Source organism: Terrapene carolina, unplaced genomic scaffold (genome assembly GCF_002925995.2).
Source record: "Terrapene carolina triunguis isolate 2854851 unplaced genomic scaffold, T_m_triunguis-2.0 Scaffold62, whole genome shotgun sequence".
In the NCBI taxonomy this organism is placed as follows: Eukaryota; Metazoa; Chordata; order Testudines; family Emydidae; genus Terrapene; species Terrapene triunguis.
In genome coordinates, this window is record NW_020664413.1 from 16,877,975 (window position 1) to 16,897,068 (window position 19,094).

At 39.2% G+C, this 19,094-nt stretch overlaps 1 protein-coding gene across 5 annotated transcripts in view; it reads left to right on the forward strand.

Moving 5' to 3' along the window:
- The window catches only part of R3HDM1 (R3H domain containing 1), a 138,335-nt gene extending 123,407 nt beyond the window's left edge, over positions 1–14,928 (forward strand). For 2 of the 5 annotated variants that reach the window (XM_026647434.2, XM_026647433.2), the window contains 6 exons: positions 1,192–1,295; positions 7,867–8,036; positions 8,268–8,418; positions 10,201–10,283; positions 11,203–11,287; positions 13,500–14,926. In XM_026647434.2, coding sequence (XP_026503219.1) covers positions 1,192–1,295; positions 7,867–8,036; positions 8,268–8,418; positions 10,201–10,283; positions 11,203–11,287; positions 13,500–13,864 — 958 coding nt within the window. In that variant the 3' untranslated portion in view covers positions 13,865–14,926. Of the gene's footprint in view, positions 1–1,191; positions 1,296–7,866; positions 8,037–8,267; positions 8,419–10,200; positions 10,284–11,202; positions 11,288–13,499 lie in introns of all 5 variants that reach the window. The other 3 variants (XM_026647432.2, XM_026647435.2, XM_026647436.2) reach the window with 3 other exon arrangements.
- Positions 14,929–19,094: the final 4,166 nt, after the last annotated feature.

Here is a 19,094-nt window from a genome sequence, read left to right on the forward strand (position 1 = left end):
ACTTTGTTGCAAGTCTCACAATATTTTTAAAGGGATTTCATGAATTTCTGACTTCAGCCTTCCATCTTTCAAATTTTAGCCCTTCTCTGATTCCCCCATTACTGTCAATGGGACTAAAGCTGCAGGGTACCCTCAGCGAAGATGGTGGCCCTTTTTCACCTTGTGGAGGCCTTGACAGGAGAATTTGGGGGTGCCTAGAATCAGACTGTGAGGCAGGGTATTAAACAAAGTGAAAATGAACACAGAGAAAAGAGAGAGATCCACAATGTCAGTCCTATATGGGCCTCTGTCCATCCATCTATTTTACTTTTATACTTTATAATAATAATTCACGCCAAAAGCTATCACCATCTTCATTGTTTCTGCATTCATCAAAGTCAGGAAATTATTTATGGCCAAAATGTTGATGGATTATGTCTTCCTGTCCTCTAAATTTATTCTTGTTTACATTTACTAAAGGACATTATAACCTTTGGACCCAGAAGCCTGAAAACTTTTTCCTGGAGGACCTGTTTGTTACACGCAGTTTTGTATTTGAGCTTTCTTGCTTGTAGATAGGTTTTGTGTCACTAACAGTTTCTAAAATTATTCTTATAGATTAGCAATATCTTTCAGAGCACAGACATGAAAAGATGTAGACTGCTGTCCTCTAAGTCCTGGTCTACACACCGTTTTTTACCACTAAAACTGTTGGGGATATGGTGGGGCAGTGACTGTTTTTACAGAAATAATTCTATAGTATAACCCCTTGTGTAGACACAGTTACACTGGTGTAAAGTTACCTTATCAGTAAAGTTTCTTCCCTTTCCTGGAAGGGAATACCAAAATAAAGCACCTTCATACTATCATCACTTCATCACCACTAGGAGCTTATGCTACTTTAACTATACTAGTATAGTCAAAGTGATACAACTTTCTAGTGTAGACCAGGCCTAAGTCGTGAGGTGTGAAGAGTCCTGAAATTTCTTTTTTAGTCTTTTCTATTTTCAAAAAAAAAAAAAAAAAAAAAAAAAAAACAGATAATGAATAAAAAAAAAAAAGTATTATATTTTCTTTGGGGAATTGATATAAAAATTCCATTTACCTGTATGTAGCATGTGTTGTCAACTAGTTCAAAAGCAATGGTTGAAATAAATATATATAATCTTTTTAATTCTTATTTATATGTCACCGTTGTATTGTTTACTGCAGTTCATCAGTAGGATATTTGCAGCCTCCAGGATCAGAGCCAATGCAGTTTCCTAGAACATCTTCTCCGTGCAACTCACAGCAGCTTCAAGGACAACAGTGTACAGGTATGGGAATATAACTTTGGTGGTTGGTGAAGTAATCAGAACTACATTTTCTGAATGACTAAGAGAAAGTTCTAGCTATTATTATGCTGTGTATTTTGATAAATGCGGCTGAAAGGGGGCAATTTAGAATTAATCCGTGCATTAGCTTTATAGATATATTTTAAAACCAGCAGTTGATGTCACTGAGGTATACTGAGGATTTAGCCTGATTTCTCACTTTTGTTTGCCTCATGTTATGGAAAGCTTATAAATAGTTTTTCTCTAAAATGTAATGACGTATTTCAGTATGCCGTGGTTGAGAGTTGAGACAGGAGAAGATTGCAAACACAAACTAAATTATTAATGAAGAGATCATTTTTGAAAGACAAGGGAGTTTACTGAAATATTTCTCCCTTACTATTTATAACTTGCAATACATCATAGTAATTGAACGTGTTACAGTTTGGAGCTTTTGTGCAACTTCTGCTCAAATTCACTTTCCTAAATCTTGTTGGTTCCTATGGTTTTATGTAGGTTAGGATTCCACCTATATTTTAAAAAGGAATAAAATTTAAATTATTGGTGGATCCCCTTAGAAGAGTTATTCAGTAGGGATGATTGCTGATCTGTAAGGATGATTGTATTTCCTTCCAGCTGGCCATATAGTCTAGAATTGGGACATCTAAGTTTGAGACTTGATTTTGCACCTGATCCAGCAGAGGCTGGGTACATCGTGGAAGCAGTGTAGTTAGCTCCTGTGCTCAGGAAACAGATTCTAGTTTTCATCAGTTGAACCAGAAACAACAATGGAGAAGTCATGCTGGGGGAGAGGAGGGAAAATAGTAGGCATTCTTCAAGCTATGGGCAGGGGGACAGTAATTTGTTCAGCTAGAGGTCACAGGAAACTAACTCCTCCAGGATTTTTATATGGTAGGCTTATTCACTGCTTTTACTTTCCTAGTTTATAATAACCATTCTGTCCAAAGAAGTATAGTAAGTTATCAAAATGTTGTAATAGTTAATCAAGTTATCAGCTGTCACTTTAATTGTGTCTGTATGAAGTATACTCACTGTTTCCTTTATCCCCCACTGAACTTCTCTCCACTGATATAATTATAAAATGAAACTCCAGACAAAATGGCTAATTTCAGTGGCTTTATTTGGGGCAAGTTTCTCCAGATGAGAATGTGATTTGGCAGAATCACCTGGCTAGCTTAAACCACCTTTCAGAATAAAATGGTGTGTTTGTGCATGTACTGAAATAAATAAATAAACCTGATAGATTATTATTATTATAATAGTAGCAGCAGCAGCAGGCATATGGAGCTTTTCACATACAAAGTGTTTTACAAACATTAGTTTGCATTGTTGTAGCCATGTTGGTCCCCAGGATATTAGCGAGACAAGGTGGGTGAGGTAATATCTTTTATTAGACCAACTTTTGTTGGTGAAAAAGATGGGCTTTTAATCTTATACAGAGCACTTCTTCAGGTCTGGAAAGGTACTCAGAGTGTCACAGCTGAATACAAGTTGGAACAGATTGTTTAGCATAAGTAGTTAGCGCGTGTTGTAAGAGACCATTCAAGGTTAAGTGGCCAGTCATAGGACAAAAAATGGGGGCTAGTGGGTTGCAGATTGTTGTAATAAGCCATAAATCCAGTGTCTTTATTAAGTCCATGATTTTTATTTCCTAGTTAGAGGTATGATTTTAAGTTCTTGGCTCATCTTTTGAAGGTTTTGTGCAGATTTCCTTTGAAGATGAGGACTGAGAGGTCATATATGGGAGTGATCGTTTTGTGAAACATGTTCACTCCTGGGTAAGGCCCTACTTAATTTACAATGTTGCAGAAATTGCAGATCCTGACATATTATGCTTCCATTGCAATTTTGACAGCAGGAGCCCCTGCTCTTAGCTCCGGGCATCCGACAGCAGAAAATCGCAGAAAAGTAATAATGGCTCTTATTACTGCAAATAATAACGTCCATTATTACTTTTCCACAATTTTCCATTGCTTGTCTGCAACTCGGCCACAATTTTTTTTTACAATCATCCTGCGATTCAAGTAGGGCCTTACTCATGGGTTATGTGGCGTTTTTGTCTTTTATAATTTCTCTGTGTGATTGTCTGGTTTCACCTACTTAGTTGTTTGGGCATATAATGCAGTGGATGAGGTACATCACGTGTTGTGATAGGCATAGTGGGACCCATGAGTTTTGAAAGGTGTGTTATGGGAGTATTTATGATCACAGCAGTGGAGATATGCCTTCAGGTTTTACATCTCTTTTTCTGGCAGGGTCTGGTGCAGCTTTGAATTGGTGTGTCTCAGTCTGTGACGAGTTTGCTTCTGATGATGAGCTTGGGTGGGTACAAAGACCAGAAGATGGAGTTCAGGAAAGATTTCTTTGAGGATGTGGTCACCATCGAGTATGGGGTTGTAATAGTTTGATGATACCCCGTATGGTGTCCAGTGTGACAACTAAGGGTGTGCTGTCAGAAAGGTGTTTTTTCCCTGTATTGAAGCAGTGTATTTGGGGTAGATATCTGAGTGTTGTCCCTTGTTTTGTAGATATTTGAAGCAGGCAGTGATGCTATCATTGTGAGTGATGTTGGTGTGTGGGGGTGAGGGGATTACATCCAGGATGATGTTCTGAGGAAGATTGTTGATGTAGCAGAGTTTCTGGAGGAAGTAGGTTTTGTCTTGGAGGAACCTGGTCCTCTGTGTGGTGATGAATCCTGATATTCCTTCAGTAAGAGTGCCATGGCCAGATGGGATGGGTCTACCTGGGTTCCCTTGTTTGTGTATCTTGGGAAGCATGTAGATGATCCCTGGAGTGGGTTCATGGGGGATGAGGATGCAGAGCTTCTTTTTAAGGTGTTTGGGGAAGGATTAGATGATATTCTTGGGTGAATTGTGCTGTGGAGTCATCTTTGAGTTCTTTATAGTGGTGTCAGAGTTTTTGGTTGGTCTTGTTAACGTAGTCATCACAGTTGAGGGCTGCGATGGCACCACCTTTTCTGTTGGTTTGATCACTATCTGGTGGTTGGATTTCAAGGACTGTATAGCTGTCCTCTTAGCAGTGCAGAGATTGTGATATGTTTAAGGATTTCACAGACAATTTTTTTCCTGAAGCTGTCGGTGTAATGATCAAGTGTATGGTTTCATCAGTTTTCAGGTGTCCAGTCAGATGATTCATTTTTCCTGTGACTTGGTAGGGGCTGGTAGTTGAGGGTGGTGTCATGATTGTTGAAAAATAATTTGTTGAAAAGTCTTTTCTGGTTCTTCACAAGTTAGTATGATATCAGGTTTTGTGATGGATGCAGAAGTTCAGTCCCATGGAGAATACAGATAATTCAGATCCAATTAGGGGTAGTCTTGATAAATTGATGATGATGGAGTGTTGTATAGTATCCATGTGGTGGGTCCTGGTACCCCAGTGTTTCCCAAAGGTGTTCAGTGGGTTATGGAATGCTGTAGAAGCTTTCCCTTCTTGTTTTTTGTTGGATAGCTGTCATAGGGTTTTTTGATAATTGTTTTGGGTTAAAGTTTACAACTGAACGTTGACTTAATACAGCTTTGAAACTTTACTGTGCAGAAGAAAAATGCTGCTTTAAACCATCTTAATTTAAATGAAACAACACAGTTTCCTTAACTCATCAAATCTTTTTTAAACTTTTGCTTTATTTTTTTAGTAGTTGACGTTTAACATAGTACTGTATTGTAGTTTGGGGTGGGTTTTTTTTGGTTCTGCTGCTGCCTAATTGGACACTTACAGTTCTAAATGAGGTGTGTAGTTGATCAGTCAGTAACTCTGGTGTTTATAACTCTGAGGTTCTATTGCAGACAAGTTTAGAACTGAGATTATAAATATCTCATATAAATATCAGCCTTATGAACAGACCAGTTGCTCACACTCCTGTCTTTGAGAGTCCTGTGTTAGTAGATAATTTGTATACCTCTTTCTAATATTAAGCTTACTGTTGAGTGGTTAACTTGCAGGACATTGGCAAGATGGCAGACTTCTTTTAGCAGTACACTATTTCAGTTCATCTGCAGTATATATTTTTTCTTTGTTTGAAGCTTGTTTATCTATTGCTCTTGAAGAGTGAGTCACTCCAGAATGCCTAAAAATAAACCAGATGGTCTAACGATTCAATAAGGTGTTCTCCCACTCTGGCTAGTTAATAATCCATCTTGACAGTTTTGGTGTAACACCATTGGGAGGCATGGATCAGATCTATCAGAGTTTGAATTAAAGAGATGGTGTGAGGAATCTTGAGTGACATGAGTGTAAAAAAAAATTTATTTTTTTTTTGAGAGAGAAGAAAAGGGTGTAATTCAGGTAACAGTGCCCTTTAGGGACAATAATCCAGTTTGGAAAGGATAGACAGTGTATTTTGTGGTGTCTATAAAGGTGTGGAGGCAAGTGACTGAGTCTGTCTCTGGGAACAGATTATTTGGAGCACTTGAAGGGAATTCAGTCCAGTGTTAAGAGTCAATCTGGGTTTTCCTCCTCATGCATCATAACCAATAATAAAGGTTCTGCAGGCCAGATTATGCCCACAGTGGCATCTGTATAACCCCATCACCATCAATAAGCTTGTTTTGGGTTTGGATGCAAACCCGATTGGATTGGAAATTTTTTATTTTTTTTTAATAATTGCACAAAGTGTAATAGAAACCAGCTCTCCTTCTCTTGACTGTATAGGCTCTGCAGGATTGACAGGAGTAGAAAGAAACAAATGCTTTTGTATTTTTGTTTGTCAGAAAATGGGACTGATTACTTACAGGGAGCACAGAGTCACTTTTTTGTGTTAGAGAAGCATTTTCAGGTGGTGAAACTTGTTTAGAAAAGCTGTTAGGTAACTTTTAGAGGTTTTAGAAAAATGTATTTTTTTTCTCGGTCTGAGTCTCGGCAGTTGGACTCCTAGTGCTAAGGGAATCTGTCTGAACAGATGGAGAGTTACAAAAAAAATTCCAGTAAAATATGACACATATAGACAGTGCATATGTCATGATCTGTAATTCAGAGGTTTAATTGGCAAACTTTCAGGAAGAAATGCAATCTTTATTTATGCCTTTGCCACTTCAAAATTATGCTTCCATAACAACCATGCCCAATAAAATCTTTATATGATCCCATCATATATTCTCCCTATATATAATTGCATATTTATATTATGTATATTATGAATATTTATTTGTTGCATTTTCTGGAGATTACAGCAACAGACTAAATCAAGGGTTCGAAGTTCTATTCCCTATTTTGTCATTTGACTCCCTTGGTGGCCTTGGTCAAGTCACAAACCACTCTGTGCCTTAGTTTCTTCATCTTTAAAATGTGGATACTACTTCCCTAACATTGTAAAGTGCTTTTTGATCTGAGGCTGGAAGAAAATTTAGATGTGCAAAATATTATTTTTACTTCATTTATTTTGATGTGTTTAGTGTTAATCATTTATAGAACTTCATGTAGAGTACTAGTAAACATTTCATAGCATAGTATATTTTGTAAAAGTAATGTAGTCTTAGTAATATGAGACCTCACTATAAACCCTTGCAATTATTTGTTTAGAAATGCAGCAAAACCACTGGGCTTTTTGTGTGAGTTAACTGATCTGTTGCGTAGTGAAGTGAAAACTATAAGCAACTTTTTTTCAGTAGCTTCCAAATTTAAAAATGCAAGTCTTCTGTGTCCGAAATATACAGTGACACCAGTCAAGTAAAAGCAGTTTGTGGTAAAATTTGTGGATTGTGGTCTCTATGGATCTTTATAAAGATGGACAATTAAAATAAATTCTTACATGAAACCATTTGCTTTATTCTAGGGTTGCCAACTTCCTAATCGCACAAAACCGAACACCCTTGCCCCATCCCTGAGGCTCCCCCTCACTCACTCCATCCCCCCTCTTTCTGTCGCTTGCTCTCCCCCACCCTCACTCACTCACTCATTTTCACCAGGCTATCTGTAAATGAGGATGTTGGCCTCACTTGAGTATTAGGGATTAATCCAGCTTCCTCTGATGCAAGGCACTATGTAAGAGTTAAATATTATGCTTGTTTTTTACTGTCTTTTCTTAAAAATAAAACACTGAGCATATCATTGCTAATTGCCATGAAGCATAATGGACAGTTTTTATTTTTATCCAGCTACTTTTGCCTAATGTACAGCATTCCTTGACACTGGCTTAGACTTTAATTTTTAATTATTTGATTTTGTGCCTTAAATATTCACCTGTCTTCAAGTAATGATTGCTCTAATGATTGTTCAGAAAATAAAACCATGGTAAATTTAGAGCATTTTCAACTACTGCTTGATAGAACAATTTGCTTAGAAAATGTTTTAATAATGATATTAAAAGTTTCAATAGCTCCACTCATCTTTACAAATCTTCCTTTTAAGTGATCTATAAGGATTTTATTTGGTAGCGGAAATAAAATATTCTACAGAAGACCAATCCCTGTATTTTCAAAAATCAGCAACCTATTATCTCACTAGCTGTTTTTGTCACTTTCCTAATTTTCAGTAAATAAAGCATGAGTTGCACAGTGAACTAATTTCTAACAATAGCCTCCCACTTTTTGTTTTGTAGCAGTAGCTCCACCACCAGGTGGAGGAGTAGTAATGATGCAGCTAAATATACCCAACAATCCTCAGCCTCGAACCCATTCACCTCCTCAATGGAAACAAAATAAATATTATTGTGACCATCAAAGAGGACAGAAATCCACCGAGTTTAGCACTTTAGACAGTGCCACACAGGTATGATTTGTTTTTTTTTCTCTGAGATCATTCGTATTATGACTCATATATTTAAAAAGAGAGAATTCATTTCTGGAGAGGAACAAAATAAATCCAGTGCTTGTCAAACAGTAATATTAATGTTGTTGTGTCCAGGATTTGAATATTATAAATATGTGATATGTTCAAGTAAATACATTTAAAATCACTGACTTTTCAGGAACCAATATCTTTGTGTCATGTTTACTCTAGTTACAGCATAGTCCTCAACTAAATAGTCCTGCCACCTCACCAGCCCAGTCACCAGCACCAGTTCAACTATCAAACATGAAAAATCTCCATCCCACGTTAACACCTCTTTCTATTGTGTCCCAATTTTCTAGATCTTTTGTCCCTGGACAAGGTAAGATTTTTAGCTAACTGAAATATATATAAAAAATACATGAATGTTCCATTTTTTTTTCAATTTTCATCAGTTTTGAGGGCAAATTGTGATTGATTTTTAATGTTTTTGCCAGTATGTTCAAAAATGTATTCCTTGAATTATATAAAAAAATAACTTTATGCTTCTATACCCTTCTTTGCCCCAAATAAAATAAAAAAGCCATGAACTTCGTGCTAGTAATGGGGGCTCTTAGAACCATGCAGCTCTTTCATAAATAACTTTTAGCACTAAGGAATTGTAAATTTGGGATATATTTTAATTAAAACAAAACAAATTAGTTTTAGATATATTTGCTTAAAGTTTTATATTGAAACCGCAAACCTTAAATATGCTGTCACAACGGATGTTATTTTTATGGATAGAAAAGCTAGGTCAGTCCTATATGCCTACCCATTGCACTAGGTGGGCATGACATGGTACATGGGAAGGGGAAGTAGAAATGTAGGATAAGATAAACTGCCTTTTCACCAGACTCTTCATTCTTCATCTTCAATCCATTGATTAATCCACTGATCAAGCCACTACTTACACTGTAAACTCTTTGGATCAAAGACCGTTATGTTTGTACACTGCCCGGAACAATGAGACAGGAGCCTCTAGGCACGACTACAGTAATGTTACTAATAATTGATATAGAGCTGTAGGTAGTGACCTCCCATCATTATCATCAATGGGCCAGAAAGTAGAGAGTCCTTCCATCTCGATCCTTTTGGGCCTGCCATGCTCTCACAATTAATATTTTCTCAGAGAAACTCCTTGTAAAAGACCAAGAGCAGAACCTGCTGCCATCATTTTAATGGAAGAGCAATGAGTATGAAGTTTTCACTGATTAGAGACATGACTATTCTTCTGTCATGACAAGACAGTTGATTCACAGTGTTCAAATAACCAAGTCCAGATTAGTGAGCCAGTGTATAGCACATAACAATTGATTAGGTAGCTAAAAAGTTTATTATCTGATTAGTTGCTGCTACCTGTCAGAAACTGAAGGGTAGATGCAGCTCTAGAATTCTAGAATAATGGGTGTGATATGTGGAAGAAGTTTGCAGGCAGAAAAAGAAATTCTTTATTGCCTCGCTTTTCAGAAATAAATTGTATTTATTTTTGAACATATTCTCTACATTGGCTTCTTTCCCTAATAAATTGCATTTGTTCACTAACTTTTGCATAAATGTTAGACTTCCTATTGTCAATCGTGTCTCAGCTTCCTTAGTCCCTTTTCATAATTTTTAAAGATTTCGATTCAATCACCTTACGGACCCCTCAAGTGGATGGCAATTTCAAGATGTGGGTGGCATTGGGCCAGGGTGGAGCTGTGCACATGCTATTTGAAACATTGTAACAAGTTTTAATCTTATTAAAACTCTTTGAGGAGATTTGAATCTAGATGAGATTATGGCAGAGAAACCAGGGGATACAAGTGCTTCCGATAACTTTTAAAAAATGTATTTTTAAATTTAACAAGCCCGGAGTCTGCGACTTCTGAACTTGACAGTTTGCGCTCAGTTGATTATTTCCCCACAAGTTTACTATTGTCTGGTGAACTCTTTAAGTGCTTTTTCGCTCTCTTAAGATGCCAACTCTTGTATTTTTTCTGGTAATAACCACATTACAATTATTTCCTTGTATACATTCATTCTACGTTGTATACCATATTTGTGAGGTGTAGACTGTTAAGAGCATTTAGAGTTTTTATATTAAACCAAGAAAAAGTATTAAGACTATTTTTCTCATCTTCAGGAGATGCCAGATACCCATTGCTTGGCCAGCCACTGCAATATAACCCTCCACCCTTATTACATGGACATGTAACAGGCCAACAGGTATGAACAAGTGCCAACTCCTGGGCATGTCTACACCATGTTAGTCTGTACCACTTGGCTGTAAATTCTAATGTAGTGGTTTTCAACCTGTGGTCCATGGACCCCGGGGGTACGCAGACTATGTCTAAGGCAGGGGTTCTCAAACTGGGGGTCGGGACGAGGTCATTACATGAGGGGTCGCGAGCTGTCAGCCTCCACCCCAAGCCCCGCTTTGCCTCCAGCATTTATAATTGTGTTAAATATATTAAAAAGTGTTTTTCATTTATAAGGGGGAGGTCACACTCAGAGGCTTGGTATGTGAAAGGGGTCGCCAGTACAAAAGTTTGAGAACCACTGGTCTAAGGGGTCCGCAGAAGGTTGTAATTCCCATAGAATAGTAGTTTTTAAGCTGTGGTCTGCAGGGGAAATAGGGTCAGGGCACGAGAGCTTGCTCCGGTGCTCCAGCCAGGGAGCAAGGTGGGGATGCAGGGGCTTGGCCTGCCTGCCTGCCTGGCGCTCCAGCCAGGGAGGTCGGGGCGTGGGGCTGCCCATTTTTTCAGGGCCCCTGGGCCCAGGCCCCATTGGCCCAGTGGCTAATCCGCCATTGTCATTATACTGTAGTAAAACCATGCATATAATACCTATTATCATGGTGTATATTACACCTAATATATATGTATTGGCTAACATGCTACTTTCACCTTTCCCTCCTATTTGCCCTCATACCAGGGACTGAACATGCAATAATGCTAGGCCCCAGGAATGACCGTGGACCCAGAAATCTGTCCCTCTTCTATACTACCGTAGTGTAGTATACTAACTACAGCGCTCAGGGACAGTGGTTCATAACTTGTGACCCTTGTTACTTGTAACTCTTGTTTGTAACTTTTAATATTACAAATGTAATTGTTCTAACCATGTGGTGTTTGTCTGGGCTCAGTGTCAACCTGGACACAGACATGGAAACAGAGGAAGGAAACCAGCTAAGAAGGCCGCCTCAGCAGATCTTGGTGCAGGGGAACCAGGTATGTAACTGTTGGGTGACGCTGCACTCTGAGAGAACTGCTGAATCAAAAACAGAAGCAGTGAGAGAGCATTATTCTAATTTATTTATTGTATTATTCAGACCTGTGTAGGGGAATGGGACTGTGACATCTGATGCAGAATTGGATACATGACAGAGAGGACTGGATATTAATGGGTGTCTACACGTGGGATGCAGGAGAGTAGGAGTTGCCTATGTTGGTGTTGTGTATCTGTGTAGGAAAGTCAGAGGGGTCTCAGCAGAGAGGAGGTAGTCTGGGGTCATAGCCTTTGTCACTGTTGAAATTCCTATCTATAAGGGTGTAATGTCTGGAAAATATCTGTATGTAGAGTGCAGCAAAGGTAGTGTGCATGGATGTTGTGGGGGTGAGTGTCTGTAGGAGTTGGTTACATGGGATCTCTTGAAGGTGTAGCAGTATGGAAGGTGCTTGTAGGGGGTACAGCAATGTCAATGGAATCTGTTTGGAAGCATAGGGGGTTGTCTGAAGGGTTTGCAGAAAAATCGATGTCTGTGTGATGGAATTGTCTGTATGTGAGACTTGCAGCAGAATGGGAGTGTCTGGGGCAGCTGCAGATGTGCCAAAGGGAAACGGAGCTCCCAAGTATGAAAGTTGGTACAATTAATGAGTGAGATAAAGTAGGAGAGGGAGGGATGAAAGAAGGACGGGGAAATGTGAATCGAAGGAAGGTAAGAATGATCAGTAACTGAGCAAAGAGGGAGACAGCAAACACAGGAAAAGATGGGAATGGAGGGAAAGAAGAAACTATTAATCAAAAGCAAATAGAGAGGAAGAGAGAACCAGAGTAAACAGTAGATAGAGGAAAAACATAGAAAAGATAAGGGAAAAGAAAACCAAAGGAGACATGGTAAGTAAAATTATTAATGTAACAGTTAATATCAAAATATTTGTAAATTACATGTTTAATATAATACAAAATACTGCCATAACTGCCCTTAGCTTACCAGAACTATGAATTTAATACATGAACTAAATTCATTCCTGATTTACTTTTTTTTTTTTCCTGACGTAAATCAAAACACTGCATTTGTTGCCAATAAATATGATGGGTGGAACAAAAGTACAACCTCTCTCCACTGTGCAGACCATAAGCAAGAAGAGCTATCCAATAAATGGGGACGGGCCTGGCCAGAATGCTAGGACTGTGTTCTGTGGACAGATCAAAATCTATTTCTTTGTTGGCTTGCTAGCTAGACCCTGAAAGGAGATTTGGAGGAGAGTTCATTTTGACTGGACAAGATCAGGTGCATAAGGGGGAAACTAACATCCTCTTCCCCCGGTTGGCATTTTTTGCTCTTTGACAACATGTATAGAACTAGTTCTGACTGACACCTTGAACAAAGCATTTTGTATTCAAATACAATGTGCTGTGAGGTTTAATTTTTGTAAATCTTTTTGAAATCCTCAGATAAATGATATTATTGTGATGGCAAAGAATTATGTTTTGTGTATTACCCCCAACTCTCTTTGTGTATCAATGAATACAGAAGGGAGCTGGGTTGCTTTCCTTAGGAAGTCTCCGCCATGAGAGCAGATAGCCAAAGCTGTGTTTTCCTGTAAGTTTTACATTACTGTGAGTGAAGCAAGTCAGTTCTCACTGTCCCACATTTTTATTGCAACCATATTTTTTTATCCCATTAATAGATCATCCAAGTGTTAGTCTTAAGTCCTCAGTTCTGCTGCAGAACTAGGGTAAGGTCTTGTCTGCATGAACATTTAGTTAGCAGCAAGCTGAGGTGTGAATCTACCCAGCACTAACTGCCCTTAGGGAGCCTGCTGACGCACACACACAGTTACTGTGTTTTGGTCTATCCTACTTCGAAACGGCAGGGTATGCATCAGCAGGGTCCTTATGGGCAGCAGGGTGGAATAGACTCTCACCCCAGCTAGCTGCAAACTAAATGTTCATGTAAGACAAACCCTTATTAATTATTTAGCGCCTTGTACTGTCTTTTAGCCTGCGTGCTTAACTCCAGTTGAACGCGCTTGGAACTTTAGTAGTTTTGATGTTCAGTGCCACAGAGATTTTTTTTTTTAAATATAGGAGAAGCAGAATGTATGTTTGTTTGAACAGAGTTAATTTCACATCTAATGTAAGGTCACTATTTTATGTAAGATTGAATCCTTGTTAAATGTAATGACCAGTTTTAATTCTACATATTTTTTGTTTCAGTTGTTGGAAAAGTCTTAGAAATTACTGAACTGCCAGAAGGAATAACTCGTATGGAAGCTGAAAAACTATTTGGAGAACTTTTTAAAGTTGGTGCCAAGATTCGGTGGCTAAGGAATCCCCAGTGTCTACAGACACAACAGCAACACCAACGCCGTTACTGTGGCAGTGGAGATAGTAATGTGAACACTGAACCCTCCAAACCTAGTGACTTGGCCTCCACATATACAGTTCTAGCTACGTTCCCTACGATGTCAGCAGCCCAAAATGCACTGAAGAAACAAAGTAACTCAGCTAACAAGTTTAGGCTGAGAACAAGCAAGAAGCACTATGAGTTTCATATTCTGGAAAGGGCTAGTTCTCAGTAGCAGCTACATTGTTGGACATTCAGCCTTTATTAGTTCCATGTCCTTCTCTTCTCTACTTGATTGGCTTGATGTTACGGGGTTTCTGTTCTCTTCATAGAGACTCCTGGGATGTGTTCTCATATGACATTATAGCCTTGGAAGAATAACCCAGTGATCCAGCAAGAAGAAGAAGAAAAATAGATATAAAGTTAATCCCAGACAACTGTAAGAATCCATTCTGACAAGATAGGCAGCTTTCTATGAGGAATGCTGTTAAAATGCCCCTTACTTTTATAGTAGTTTTGTTTTATATTTCTGAATTCTTGTATCAGATCCAAATCTCTCTTGTACAGCAAACCTTTGTTCATAATGAATACCCATATTCAGATCTGTATTTTGTAATCCCTTTTCACAGCCAGCACACAACTATCCATTTTAGGGCAGAGGGCTTGGGGTGGAATGGGGTGAGGGGAGGGAGAATAACTATTAAGAAATTACACTGTTTTTTAGCCAACTACGCAAAAGTCTTCAGTTAACACATTTCTCTTCCCGTTTCTTTTTCAAATAAAGCAGTTTCAATAACTTCTAAACTCCGTACACAGTCCTTTCAAGATTCACTCAGACAGTGTGAAAGATAATTACAAATTATATTCTTGAACTCATTTCTAATCAAACAGGTTAGCATAAGTATTAAAGTGAAATATGAATATGTCTAAACTACAAAGAATGTTCATTGAAGCCAATTTGTTTTTAGTAAAAGGGTGAAGACATTAAAATGCATCTCCCTAAATGACAAAATGTTTGCACTTTGTGTTTCCACTGGTATAAATCTTTTTCTTTCTTTGCACTCTAGGATAATTGTGTTAAATAAGTGCTGGACCCTTAAGTCATTTAAATATGTTTTCATCATTTGCAGAGGATCACTGGACATCAGAAGTTTCATTGCACATACAAACAAAATCTTTTTTCAATTTCTGTGTAATTTGCAAGGCTGTACAATGTGTGCTGATGCAAGCCTTTTTTCAGTTCAAGAAAATAAATGTTTACAAATACAAACTTTTTTCAGTGCATTTGTTTAAACTATAGGACTGTTTTGAAACCTAAGTGAATCCATATTATGCCATTTTGCAAGTTTTCCTCATATTTAGGGAACAGAGTTTAACAGAACTTAGCTTACAACTTGCCTAACGAGAGCCAGACCAAAAAAATTACCTTTTGCCCAAATCTAATCTCCTATGATGTGCTAATTTTTAAGACTTGGTGCATACTTTAGAAAGCAAAACTTACAGCATTGCACATACTTTATATATAATCACTTTAGTTTTTGGATATAGGTATGTGCTGCTATCACAAGTAAATCATAGAAGAGGAAGGCTTTAAGTGGGAATTTAAATGAGGATATGGTGATGGGTTTATGAATATGATGCAGACAGGAACTTTTTTTATGACTTTGGGAAATGGTACCAGGGGACACAGTTGGCTGAGGAAATAGAAAGCTGGTTACAGCCTTGTCTATAAAAGAAGCTACCGCTTCTCCGTAGTATTTTTCTAATGAATAAATGTGCCTGACAAAGCCTCGCAGCATTTCCACATAGATTTTATAATCACAAATTAAAACATAAACTGACAGTGTCAAGACACGCCAAAAAATAGCAAACAGGATTTAAATCCCACCCCTTGCATGTTAATACTGAGACTATCCACAAGAGGTCAGATTCATTTAGGTGGAAGATCATGGCAGCATATTCGAAGATTCTGCTTATGGTCTCCAAGTACCTGCCAAACTGGATAGGCAAGTTTTCCCACATTGCAATAAAAATTGGCCTTTAGAATAGGATCAGATAAAATTTAACTTGAATCTAACCTGTTTCCCTGAAAGTGTGTATTCTTGACATTTCTTGATAGCCCAAGCGGTCTTGATGTCCAAACCCTATTTATTTCCCCTGTAGAGAGAGATTCAAAGGAGAAGTAAGCCATAGGAAGAGCAGCTGACCTGCTTCGTGGTCTGTGGCTAGGCTCCGCAAAGGAGGAAGGTCAACACCTTACTCTCCCAGATGCTGCAGGATGTAGCATTCTGCAGGTCTTTAGGACATTCAGCAGCGTCACTGGGTTTCTACAACACAGAGGCCTGCAAATTAAGTTTCAAGACATGGATCAGGCATTGGTGTGCACATGGGAACTTTCTTCTGTCAAACTGAGAGAAGAATTAATTGAGCTTGAGGTATAAAATGGGATGCTTATTCACCCAACCTATAAACCAAACATCTGTACCCAAGATGGAATAATGAATTGTGTTAGCTTTCATGTTTCTGTACTCAATTATTCCTTAAAATGTAACATTGACCATGTAGATTGTTTTGAGCAGTCTGCTGTTTGCTATAATTAATTTTGTTTGGTTGTAGGCTTGTTTTGTTCTCCATATGTGTTGTGGACTTATGCACAGGAGATGGTCTCTCTTCATAATGAAAACTGCAACTAATTTCCATTATAAAGTCCAGTTTTAGCTGTAATATAATATTTGCTTAGAAAATCAGTTTGGCCTGGAAAGTGTTGCATTTCGTCCTAAAACCAAGGAGGATGTTTACGTAAAGTTTGAAGGAAATTGGTCAAATCACTTTTCCATTACATGTAATTAAAAATCACCCTGATCTGAAATTTTTATTTTAGTCTGTTTCTTAAGTCTCTTCATCATTTCTTGTGTCAACCTTGTCAACGTTCCCTGAGTTAAATCTCCCCGAAAGCTGATGTTCTGGTTATAGCTGAAGGAAATCCTTCACAATTAAGTAAATGTTTTTGTTCTGGATAGTTAGGTCATTGCTTTCAGTGCAGTTATGGGCTGTAGATTATAGACCCACATTAGATTTGGATGAACTATGGTTTTAAATTGTGTTGGGGTATTAGCATGCGCAATAGGCTCAAAGCATGTGACCAATACAAATGATATAATGAGAACTGATTAAATTGTAGTGACCTTTCAAATTACCAGTGTTATCTTATTTAAAGTTTGGGCTGAAGTAATAGAAATAAAACATGGTTAATTGGGTATGAGGTATAGTAAATATAAGGAACTGATTCATCTGGCCTTATCTAAGGTCTGATAATTAGCAATGATACCACTTGTTTATTAAGAGGTATAACCACATAAACTCTTAAAGGATTCATTGTTAATACTTGCCTGACCATGTTGGAGCCAAACACTATGGGTCTAAACTCCCCTGGGTTTAGCCAGTTTGTAAGCATCTTGATAAAATGCTTATAAAAGTTTTGTTACTCTTTGGGTGTAGTAAATTGCTTATTATTTAGGGTTTTTTAGACATGTTTCAAGCAATTGTATCCATACCATTCAGCACAGGGATTGAACAAAAGTAAAGTTAGTATTGTGGTAATACTCTGCATAAATAATCGTAATTCCAACATTGGCCCAATCCCTCTGACATTAATGGGAGGTTTTTGCCATTGATTTCAGTAGAGTGAAAATCTTGGTGATAAGGCCTGATCTTAAAGTGACTAGTGATTTTTTGATGGCCTTGATTTTTGACTGCCCAGCTTTTGAAGCCTTTTTAAAGGGTCTGATTTTCATCACTTTCTGAAAATCAAGCTGTTTTAAGGTCTCATATTGGACACCCAAAATTGCTAGTAAGTTTTGAAAATTTTGATCTGTATGTTTGTGTGAATTTTACCCTCTGCTGGCTGAGTGAAAATTAGAAAGATTATAATGGTCCTTCTATTGTTAATAGGGACCTTCTTTTAGTTCGACCAGTACAGCTCTGAGTGTTTAGAGTTGTAGGAGCTGAGTTCTAGTCTTGGCTCTGTAGATTTGTGGTTTATTATGGAGAGGTGGTAATCTCCCATTAATTAAAGGCTTATTTTGATCCTTCTTGTAACTCCTTGATTTTTCTGGTCATGTTTATTATTAAAGCTCTTTGGGTTGGGGATCTGTTCTTGCTTTGCTGCAAGAAATACCCAAAAAGCATGGAAGTGCTCAGTTTGGTCCCAGAAGACAAACTCGTTTTAATTTATTTCTCCTTTTTTTAAAGCAGTACTGTTAATGCTGTCTTCCCCACTTGAGCCTTGTGCCCAGCAGAATCACATGCAACAGTAACAATTGTTCCTGTAGCGCTGAAGAGAGTTTGAATGTCAAATGAGACCAGTGCTGCAAACTTGAGTGTTATATAGGAAAAGCTTCAGGTTGTTGATAGTAATATGGGCTCTAAAACTGATCTAAAGTTGTCTAAAAGTAGTCTGTCAAAAAAGGCTGCATGAATGCTTAATGTCAGTTTATTTTTAATTGTATGGTGCAGCGGTTTTCCACCTGTGGCCTGTTACCCCTGGGGAGCTGCAGACTGTCTAGATTTCCAACGGGGTCTGCACCTCCATTTGAAGTTGTCAGAGGTCTACACATGAATAAAGGTTGAGAACCGCTGAGATAGTGCAAGTGGCGTACAGAGAATATTACAGACCCAAGGTAAGTTCCCTTATTGCAGGGGGTTTAGAATCTGACTTACCCAGCACACAATGAATAGTGTCAGCGCCCCCTGCTGACAGCCCCGTTCATAGTGAAAACATTCCCAACAAGGACAAGTGACACTTTCCGCGTATTACTCTGTGCTGTACAAACCGCGGGTCCCACCCAGTGCCGCCGGCCACGGCCCAGCCAGTGCCGCCACCGGGAGCCACTGCTGGGGGAGGGGGACTCTGCCGGTCTCAGCATGAGACAACAGCGGCCCCTGGGGAATTTTGCCGGAGCCACCTGCCGTGTCCGCTCGGGGTCGCTGCCCCCCAGGCCGAGGAGGGCTGCGAGCGGGGCAGAGCCCTGGAGCGGGCCCCGCCCCGCGCTGGCCGGCAGCCTCCATGAATCCCCGTCCCTGAACGGGGCGCTCAGGGGGCAGTGAGAGCCCAGAGAGGGACGATCCTTCCCCGCAGGCGGTGGAGAAGGGCCAGGCCCGGCACCACTATATCCGCCGCGCGGCCGGACAGGGCTGTTCTCCCCCCTATGAGGGCGGAGCTGCCCAGGGGCGTCCCCCGCCCACCCGCCGTTGTTGCCTAGACCCAGCGCCCAGGCGGCTCCTTCCCTACCGTTGTGAATCTGCCGCGCGCACACCCGCGCTGCGTAATGTGTCACTCGCAAGTGGGGGAGGCGAGAGGAATGTGCAGGGGGAGAATCACAGCCAGGTTTACCTACCACCGCCCCCACTCAGCAGGCAGCGCATGCGCCCTGGGGGAATTGGGGGCGGTTAGTCACCGTTTCACA